This window comes from Kickxella alabastrina, assembly GCF_025024165.1.
Source record: "Kickxella alabastrina strain RSA 675 chromosome Unknown BX661scaffold_21, whole genome shotgun sequence".
Lineage (NCBI taxonomy): Eukaryota > Fungi > Kickxellomycota > Kickxellomycetes > Kickxellales > Kickxellaceae > Kickxella > Kickxella alabastrina.
Genome location: NW_026251492.1, coordinates 303,380 through 313,788, shown reverse-complemented (window position 1 = coordinate 313,788; position 10,409 = coordinate 303,380). Strand labels below are relative to the sequence as shown.

At 48.2% G+C, this 10,409-nt stretch overlaps 2 protein-coding genes across 2 annotated transcripts; both read left to right on the top strand.

Moving 5' to 3' along the window:
- The first annotated feature begins 2,158 nt into the window (after nt 1-2,158).
- Nucleotides 2,159-6,603, top strand: BX661DRAFT_186380 (molybdopterin binding aldehyde oxidase/xanthine dehydrogenase). Its single transcript, XM_051537023.1, has one exon. It carries the CDS (start codon nt 2,277-2,279, stop codon nt 6,528-6,530), a length of 4,254 nt encoding a protein of 1,417 aa, XP_051389820.1. The 5' UTR covers nt 2,159-2,276; the 3' UTR covers nt 6,531-6,603.
- A 483-nt stretch (nt 6,604-7,086) lies between these two features.
- BX661DRAFT_186379 (uncharacterized protein) lies at nt 7,087-8,478 on the top strand. Its single transcript, XM_051537022.1, has one exon. The coding sequence runs from the start codon at nt 7,123-7,125 to the stop codon at nt 8,431-8,433; it is 1,311 nt and encodes a 436-aa protein (XP_051389819.1). The 5' UTR covers nt 7,087-7,122; the 3' UTR covers nt 8,434-8,478.
- Nucleotides 8,479-10,409: the final 1,931 nt, after the last annotated feature.

Genomic DNA, 10,409 nt, shown 5'->3' with positions numbered 1-10,409 from the left:
GAGCTAGGCGCAGAGTCAAGGTCATTGGTGTGCGACGAGGCGTTTGAGATGACCGACGAGCGGCGGCGGCTGATGTGAGACTGGTAGGACAGAGAGCCGGTAGAGATGGAATCCATTTGCTAGTTGCTGATTATGTGAGTTGGGGAAAATAGATATTAAAATATGGAAACGGTTTTTGGGTTGGGATTATTTGTTGTATTTGGCGGGTTGAAAGAAATAGTCAATATTCGTGAGTGTGGTTTGAGAAAAAAAGTTGGGAAGAAAAAAGTTGGGAAGAACGCTCTCTGGATTTTATACTCAACAGGCTAGCAGTGTAAAGAAAAATGAATATTACTAATATTGCGCACAACCAGCCAACCAACCAACCAACCATCCCATCCCATCCCATCCCATCCGAAAATGCAAGCGAAACCCGTCTTCTTGTTTTTCTTGGCAACGAATAAGGAAAAAACGGTATTCGCAAGTTCACTCCAACCTCATTCGTCAAAACGCCCCACTTTACTTTTTTTCCTCTGCTCCGCACACGCTCAGTCGAATTTTTTTTAAAAAAATCTCGAGCTGACAAATTAAAAGGCGCAAAAATTGTTAAATGCCGCTGATGCGCTGATGCATATAAATGACGACGTTCTTTTGTGTAATTTTTCCTTGTGCCGCATGCCGCGTGATATTTACCTAGCCCTGTTTTTAAAAAAGAAAAACGCCTATCGGAGCCAATCTAACTAAGCACACGCCTTCACTCATGCAAAAGGAAGGGCCTTCTGTTCTGTTATTATTTTTTCTTGTCTGATTTCGGCGCCTATGCAGCCAATTGCAGATAAGAAAAAACCAGTAAATAGTTTGCCTATAATTTGAAATCGTATAGATTTCCCACACTTTTTTCTCACACTTTACCCCTTCCACAATAGCCATTTTATCGACACAAAGCAGATAAAAAAATAGTAATAAAAGACGACAACATTGATTCAGATTTGAAAAACATGCACATGTTATCTTTGTTTGGCCGAAAAGAAGAACAAGATATATTCTACGATGTTCTTTAAGCTTCCACAAACAGTAACAGCATTGTTGTTCAAAAAAGCTGGCTATGACAGCAGTAGATTTTATTCTAAAAGAAAAATTGTTTTATATATGTATATTGTTTGTGAGTGCATAGCCACGCATTAATTGACACTTCTTTAAAAAAGTAAAAAACCAAAAATAGCAGGATAAATATTTCTCCTTTCCCAATTGCTCGCCATAAAAGCAATAAAGCAATGTAATTTTTTAAAAAGCATCCATACTTGGTTGCCAGTGCCGCCTCATTAAAAAAATATTTTTCCTATTACAGACACTGCATTTCGCAATCATCAACTTTTTTATAATAAAATTTGTTTCCCCAAATAATAAAGTGCGGCTCTTGAGGGAGGGTTCTTTGGGCGAAAGTAAAAAAATAAGATGAAGAAAGTTTTTTTCCTCCTTTAAACTCGCGCAATGTCAACATTAATACTTTTGCATGATTGGGCGGATAAGACAAAAATGATTTCCCGAAAATCAGCAATAAAAACTTGAAAATAAAAGTAAATTGCAAATCTCTCTTTTTGGGTAGTTGTTGATTGAATACAGAAAAACACAAATAGATAACAAAATCCTGCGGCAATCCAAATAAGTAAAAAAATGCTCTCAACCGTGGCTTCCGCAAACAGGCCGAATATATCTCCGAGATCATTTTTTTTACTTTCTCATTTTACTTTTTTAGGCCTGACTCTGATTCTGATCAGTCCCCGATTAGGTTTGAGGTGTGCTATCGATTGATCACACGCGCTCAACTTTTTTCCTTTTTGGCTTGGAAGCGGCTCAAGTAAATCCACCATTTCATTTTGGAAGTGCTCAAGCCCACAGGAGTGGCCAAATTTGCTGGTCATGCAGCTCACAAGGGACGGAAAAGGGGGGCGGAATGCGATTCTGTTCGCTACTTGCTTTGTTATTTCTTATTTGCGCATGATGGACACTCGGCCGCTCGGAGAATATCACATGACAGAGCACTTGTTTGCTTTGTTTCTCGCCTTGCGCTTGAATTAGAGAGAAAGCGTATATGTCACGTTTAAATCCTGCGATTAGATCATACCTTGGACAATGGCCAAATGTATGGCTGGACATGAACAATGCAACCTGTTGTTAAGTAGTTTTTCTTCCCATCTATCAAAAGGCGTCTTACTCATCTAACATCTAGCATCTAGCATATTTTCATCTACTATATTTTTATTATTAAACACGCATCTGTATTGTTTATTTCAAAAATGACCCAATTCAATTCAAGCATTTTGTTCTACCTCAACGGCAAACGCGTGGTTCTCGACAACCCGGACCTCGACCAGACGCTGCTGCAGTACCTGCGCAGCATAGGCCTGACAGGCACCAAGCTCGGCTGCGGCGAAGGCGGCTGTGGCGCATGCACAGTAATGGTGTCTCGCTACGACACAGACGAGCAAAAGATTATCAACACCTCGGTCAACGCCTGCCTCTGCCCCACCTACACACTCGACGGCAAACACGTCATCACCGTCGAGGGACTCGGCACGGCGAAAAACCCACACCCAGTGCAAGAGCGCATTGCCCTGCTGCATGGATCGCAGTGCGGGTTCTGTACGCCTGGGTTTGTCATGTCGCTGTACACATTGCTGCGCAATAATCCCAATCCCAGCGAGCTGGATATCGAGGAGTGCTTTGATGGCAATCTGTGCCGGTGCACGGGGTACAGGCCGATTTTGGACGCTGCAAAGACGTTTGCTGACCAGGCGTGGAGGGGAGGCGCTGTGGTCAATGAGGATGGGATGACAAAGGCCGGTGTCGAGAAGGGCTGTGGCATCGAGGACTGTTGTAAGCTGAAGAAAAATACAGAGCCGGTTGCCGACTGCACCGGGACCACCAAGATCACCGAGCCGGCCAGCGGATGCTGCCAGCAGAGCAACAGCGGGCCTGCGGCTGGTGCTGCTCCAGGGGGCAGCTGCTGTCGCGACAAGCCAGGTGTCAAGACAGGGCGCCACGACAGCGCAGTGTGCTTGCCCGACGACACGGCCCCCAAGGGTGAAAACCTGGCCGAGATTGAAAAGGCGCAGGTCATCGCGCGGTTCCAAAAGTACGACTCGGCGCAGGAGCTCATTTTCCCGCCATTCCTTGTGCGCTACACCAAGGGCGAGGCTTCGCTAGATGGCGGAGAGCCCAGTCGCCAGGCCCTGGCCATTGTCAGCCAGCACAAGGGCGCCTGGTGCCAGCGCTTTTATCGGCCACTGACGCTTCCCAGCCTGCTGGCCATCCTAAGCGAGCACCCGGCGGCCAAGCTGGTGGCCGGCAACAGCGAGGTTGGCGTGGAGATCAAGCTTAAGCGGTCCAAATTCCCCGTGCAAATCTACGTCAACGACATTCCTGAGCTGCAACGCATTGATGAAGCCGCCGATGGCGTATTCTTTGGCGCCAATATCACGCTGGCACACTTTGAGAATGCGCTCAGCGAGCTGGTGCGCAGGCATGGCGAGCAGCGCACGCAGTCAATGGGCGCTCTGCGCGAGAACCTGCGGTACTTTGCGGGCAACCAGATCCGCAATGTGGCAACAGTCGCTGGCAACATTGCCACAGCGTCGCCAATCTCCGACCTCAACCCGGTATTCCTTGCCGCCGGCGCCATCGTCACGCTGGCGTCCAGCAGCGGCCAGCGAAAGGTCCCCATGGCCGAGTTCTTTGTTGGGTATCGGCGCACGGCAATGCGCGAGGGCGAGGTGCTGCAGAATGTATTTGTGCCGTTCTCGGGCAGGCGTGAGGTTGTCAGGGCATTCAAGCAGGCCAAGCGCAAGGACGATGACATTGCCATTGTGACATGCGGCCTGCGCGTGAGCCTCGACGGCCAAAACCGCGTGCTGGACGCTGCCTTTGCCTACGGCGGCATGGCGCCCACAACCGTGCTGGCCACGCAGGCGATGCAGTGCGCTGTCGGTGCCACCTGGGGCGATCCTGCGCTGCTGCCTCGCCTGCTGGGCGCGTGCCAGAACCAGCTGCGCCTGGACTTTGGTGTGCCCGGCGGCATGGCCGAGTACCGCGCGGCGCTGACAACCAGCTTTATGTTCAAGTTCTGGGCCCTCTCCTGCAGCTACCTGGCCATTGACACCCCCGAGGCTGCGTTAGCGCACGAGATGGACGATAGCGCCGAGCGTGCGCTGTCCAAGGGCGCCCAAGAGTACGCGACTATCACCGAGCGCGCCATTGTTGGCAAGGGTGTCACGCATCTGTCGGCGCTCAAGCAGGTTACTGGCGAGGCGCGCTATATTGATGACATGCCGGCGCTGCAGGGCGAGCTGTACCTCGGCCTGGTCATGTCTGCCCGCGCACACGCCCGCATCCTGAGCATCGACGCGCGTGAGGCGCTGGCCGTGGCCGGTGTGCACCGCGTGCTGACTGCCGCCGATGTGCCCGGCGAGAACCGCTGGAACATCTTCCACGACGAGGAGATTTTGCCCACCGACGAAGTGCACTACGCGGGTCAGCCGCTGGCGCTGGTTCTGGCCGACTCGCAGAAAATTGCGCAGGAGGCTGCCCGCCTGGTGCGCGTTGAGTACGAGGACCTGCCGGCCATCCTTGCTGTGCGCGACGCCGTGGCGCAGGGCGCGCTGTACGACGAGGTGCGGCAGCTACAGAATGGCGACGTCGATGCAGCCTTTGCCGAGGCCGACTTTGTCTTTGAGGGCGAGTCATACTGCGGCCCACAAGAGCACTTCTACCTTGAGACAATGGCCTCCATCGCCGTGCCCAAGGGCGAAGGCGACGAGTTTGACATCTACGCCAGCACGCAAAACCCGACCGAGGCGCAAATGGTCTGCGCCGAGGTGCTTGGCGTGCCTGCTAGCCGCATAGTCTGCCATGTCAAGCGCATGGGCGGGGGCTTTGGCGGCAAGGAGTCCCGCTCTGTGCTGCTTTCGGCCTTCACAGCGCTCGGCGCCTACCACACGAACCGCTCCGTGCGCATTATGCTGGACCGCGACGAGGACATGATGACGTCGGGTCAGCGCCATCCATTCTTTGGCCAGTGGAAGGTTGGTGTCACCAAGGATGGCCGCCTACTAGGCTTGCGCGCCCGCATCTACTCCAACGGCGGCTTCTCGCACGACCTGTCGATTGGCGTCCTGGAGCGCGCCGTGTCGCACTTGGACAATTGCTACCGCATCCCCAACACCGATTTTGTGGGCCGCGTGTGCCGCACCAACACGCAGAGCAACACGGCGTTCCGCAGCTTTGGCGGCTGCCAGGGCATGTTCCTTCTCGAGTCCATGCTGTGCGAGGTCGCCGACCGCTTGAGCCTCTCTGTCGAGCACCTGCGCGAGATCAACTTGTACAAGGAGGGCGACGTGACGCCTTTTTCGCAGGTGCTTGATGACTGGAATGTGCCGCGCATGTGGGCGCAGATCAAGGAAAAGGGCGAGTACGCCCGGCGGCGCAGCGAGGTCGACGCGTTCAATGCCCAGTCGCGCTACCGCAAGCGCGGCCTGTCGCTTTTGCCCACCAAATTTGGAATCTCGTTTGGCGTCAAGTTTCTTAACCAGGGGATGTCCCTCGTGCACGTCTACATGGACGGCTCCGTTTTGGTTGCCCACGGCGGCACCGAAATGGGCCAAGGGCTGCACACTAAGATGGCCATGATTGCCGCCGAGACTCTCGACCTGCCGCTGGAGTCCATTTTCATCAGCGAGACCGCCACCAATACAGCCGCCAACACGTCGCCGACTGCCGCCTCGGCCTCCTCCGACCTTAATGGCTACGCTGTCTACAACGCCTGTAAGGAACTGGCCGACCGCCTGCGACCCTACCGCGAGAAAATGCCCAACGAGCCCTTCCCCAAGGTTGCCAAAGCTGCGTACTTGGACAGATGCCAGCTGACAGCCGCCGGCCACTACGCCACGCCGGATATTGGGTTCAACTGGCAGACGAACGAGGGCATGCTTTATTTTTACTTTACGCAGGGCGTGGCACTCGCCGAAGTCGAGTTGGACACTTTGACGGGGTCGCATACGACGCGCCGCGTGGACATCATCATGGACGTCGGCAAGTCACTCAACAAGGCCATCGATATTGGCCAAATCGAAGGAGCCTTTGCGCAGGGACAAGGGTGGACCACCACTGAGGAGTTCCTCTACTTCCCATCCTCAGGAAAACTATTCACGCAGGGTCCTGGCAATTACAAGATTCCCTCGGCAATGGATATCCCCAGAGACTTTAGGGTGTCTCTCTTGGAGGGCCTGCCGTATCGCGGGCTGAAAACCATTTACTCGTCAAAGGGGATTGGAGAGCCGCCATTGTTTTTGGGCTCGTCCGTGTTTTTCGCTCTGAGGGATGCTGTCTTGGCCGCTAGAGCGCATTCTCCTGGCGTTGCTGAAGAGGTCTTGCATTTGGAGTCGCCAGCTACAGCAGAGATTTTGCGCTTGGCTTGTGTCGATGAGATGGTCGAGTTGGCTAGAATCCCAGCTGCACAAAAAGAGGGAAAGATTCCATTTACTGTTCGCATTTGAAACATGTTTAACTGAAATTTTTATAAATAGCGTGAAGCACACAATTGAACGCAAATAAATATGAATATAAAAGTGTAAGTGAACTGCAATATTGGGGGTTGGCTTTTTTTTTGCAACTTGCGCGATCTTTCCAAGCATAGAAAATTGGCCTAATTTTAAGACCAAGCACACTATTTTATTGCACTACAATTACCAGTAAACCCATGATTATACTTTGAATCATGTATAGCATGAAATATATGTCCATTGAGAGAAGTAGTTACATTTGGCAAAATAATCAAAGAAAAAACTCTTTTAACTGCACCGCTTTGCCTATCATGGGCTCTATTGCAGACCTGAACACATGCCCCTATCACAAAACATTCTAAGGACAGCATGGTCAAGGGTTACCTAGACCTAGGTCTAGGTCTAATTGCCTGGCGGTGGAAGTGTCTGCAAGGTTTTTTTTTTTAAAAAAAATCATCCCCCGGGTTTTGCCCATACTCGTTTGACAGATGATTGATTAGATTTGGTATGATGTGTGTCCTGCTTTTAAAATGTTCTTCTTGAGAAGGGGAGGGGGGCGCGACTTATTTGATTTATTTTACCCACTATGGGCACGCTCAGCGCGCAATTAGCACATTTGTTTTACATTGGTGATGAGGCTTCAACCCCGAATATCAAGCAATGGTCTCTCGACTTTCTAAATTCCAAAGTCATTCCCTGGGCGCAGCACGCAGACCTAATATGGCCAACAATCGACACCAATGACCAGGTCAAGGTTCTTGCTCAAGCACGGCATACCTACGAGTTCAAAACACGACGAATATTAAGTGGCCAGAGCAAACTCAATTGCATATACAGCGTCCTAGAATCCGACTCAGACCGTAACTGCCAGTGCGCAATCCTACATTGCATTATATGCAATCCGCATGCGCCAGACATCGTGCGTGTTGCGGCAATTCATCAGCTCGCAAATAGCATACGAGAATTGGCTGGCGCTCATGTACTAGGAGCGTCGAGGGCGCATGGCGCAGACACTACCAGTATTGACGTGCTAATTAGCGACCAAATAACTCGACATTTGCAGCCCCAGCGGTACTCTCGCACAATCTCTGATATGAACAGTTTGCTTGCTCATGGCTTGGTGCAGCTGTCAGTCGAGTTGCCGGAGGATGCCGCCAGCTGCCAATTGAAGCACAAGGTAGAGTTTTTAGCAGCTGCAAAGAATTCAAAGACAATTGGCCTCGGACTAGCGCTGCTTCAGACAATGGGCGTGGCGACAAGTAGGTCTGTTTCTTTGATTGTGCGCGAGATATTTTTAAACACATGTGACGACGCGCATGATGCCCAGAACAGCGCCCTTTTTGCCGCCGCTTTTGGGGGTTTCAAATACCATCGTGCGGGTCACCATGCTGCATACAGCCCAATGGCACTGCAACCAGTAGCTACAATTAGCAAAGAGAAATGGGAATTGCTGCAACGGGCAGTCATTGAAGAGTTGACCACGCACATTTTCATGTTACCCGACAACGAAAAAAAGGTTCGTCTTGTTATTCCGCTGAACGCGTACTTACTTGCCGTGCTGGCCAGCCGCGACCAAGTCTTTAGACGGGATTACATTTTGCTGTTGGTGAACATGAACAGCCGCAGCCAGGCGGCTGTTCTCAGAGAGTGCCTGTGTTTACAGGATGGGGTTGCGCAGGACACATATGCCGGCTCCGAAGACGCTTTAGATGCCCTTACCGACAAATGGAATTATCTGTCGAACCAGCCTCAATGCCGCTCCTTGGTTGCCGAATTTTTGCGCGATGATCACATCCGTTTTGAAAATGAGATGAGCGATCTCAAAGCAATATCTGATCATCCAGTTTTCAAAATTACCGCTGCATTCTGGGATTCTTTTTACCGGAAATTGGCGTAATATAGAAAAAATCGTATGTTTAATTTGCAATACATTATTTGTTTCCTCAAAATAACTTTGATTTCTAAATGCTTTTTACTTTTCCACATGTAAAATGTCCAGTGAATCGATTAATTAGTTTCTGTAAACATTCATGCAACCAAGACATTGGGAGAAAAATACAAATGCTGCAAACAATAATCAAAAAAATGTGCTACGGTTCTTTGTAAGAAAAATACTATATCACAGCAAAAAACAAGTCCAAAAATGGGCAAAACAGCACATCCACGCCCCAAATCTCGTTTACAAAAAAAATTGATAGTAATGCGGAAAACTAATGGGATATTGCGGAAATGATGAGCGCAAATTATTGGCCTTTCAGTTTTATAAAAAAATGACCTTGTTTGGCTAATTCACGGAAATGAACGGAAACTGCGCTTTGACATTTTTAGATTCCACTGAATATCCGTTGATTTTTCTGGTTTTCTAATTTTTTTAAAATGTACACAGAAATATCCGAGTTTGAGCTGCAGTAATCATTGAAAGGTTTCTTTTAGGGCTGTGAAAATTATTGTGTGGATATTATTGTTATCATAAAAAAAGAAAAGATGGAAGGAAATGGATGCACTTTGAAAATGTTTAATATTGTTTAGCCTAATTAAATATGCAATCAGCTCGGTGAGCGATAAAATCGGAAAACTCCTGCCAGCCTTCTCCGCAAACATCGCAGCTGTATCCGTGGAAGGCACCATTATTGCAATGCTGTGCATAATGCCAAATCTGGGTGGGGCACATGGGCGAGCAAATGCGACTATCAGTGCTAATGGTACTGCAATTTCTGTTACACATTGTGTGAAGAGTACTTTTCGAAATGCGATTATGAAATAGTGATGGATATCTGTTTTTGCGTAGGGATAGAGTTTCTAAAGCAATCCTAATGTATGAAATCAGCCACGTAAAAAAATACCGAGCGGTAAAAAAATAGAATAGCAGATCTGATTGATGATCGGTGGTAAAAAAAAACACTGACGTTGTGCGAAGCAAAAAAAACTGGTATGTGTGTTCGATAGTGCCGGTCGCGCAAGCGGGTGAGAATAAGCAATTTAAGGTGAATACTTGTAGTTTGTTTTATATAAAATCTACAACCACAGGCTACTCAAGTGGTATTTATACGAAGAATATACAATGGGTTTTTGTTCTTTTTTTAAGTTTTTTTTGCGTCTGTCTCCATGTGTGTGCGGCGAATTAAGAAATATAAAAATAGTGGCGTGATGCTAGCAGCTGCGGCTTTTCCTGCTTTTCTTTTTGGTTTGTAAACTCGGAAATCTCAAGATAAATTTTTTGTTCGCTTTGCTTTCCCCTTGTTTTTTTTGTGATGTTACAAAAGATATCTGTTATTTTTGTTGTTGCCATAGAGGTAACAAAAAAGCAGGCTTTTTAAACACCACGCAGTAAAGAAGGTAAATGGTTTTTGAAGCTGAAAATAAGAATTGTTTAAATTCTAAGTTTACAAAGAACGGATGAACAAGAAAAGACATCTATTTATTTATAGTGGATTATTCATCTGGATAGACAACTACACTTTACAAACAGTAAACAATAATGTTTGTAATCTTGTAAACGTTTTCAATAAATAAAAAGTTGTCTGTGCGTTGTCTAGTTGCTTTAGTTTTTTCGGCTGTAAGCTTAGAAAAGTGCAAGCAGTAAATAGGTGGATGGTAAACTCACTTTGTCACAGCACACATTCAATTCCATTCGCTCAGAATAGTCACTCCTTTTATTTTTTTTGCAATTCAGTTGCAGTTGCAGTTGCAATTGCAGTTGCATTGCGGCACGGGGAAAAAAATAAGCCACGGCCAGCGGATAGTGTTTGCCATTGGTGTTCTATCTGTTGGTCGCTGACTGCCGGAAAAAATAATTCAGGAAAGTTGAAATTGCAGTGTTGCCAGTCGTTCATTTGTTTACTGACATTTTGTTTTATCTTTAAAAATAATTTT

Coding starts and splice junctions, on each gene's coding strand:
- BX661DRAFT_186379 (XM_051537022.1), top strand. CDS start 7,123: ATGGGCACGCTCAGCGCGCAATTAGCACATTTGTTTTACATTGGTGAT.
- BX661DRAFT_186380 (XM_051537023.1), top strand. CDS start 2,277: ATGACCCAATTCAATTCAAGCATTTTGTTCTACCTCAACGGCAAACGC.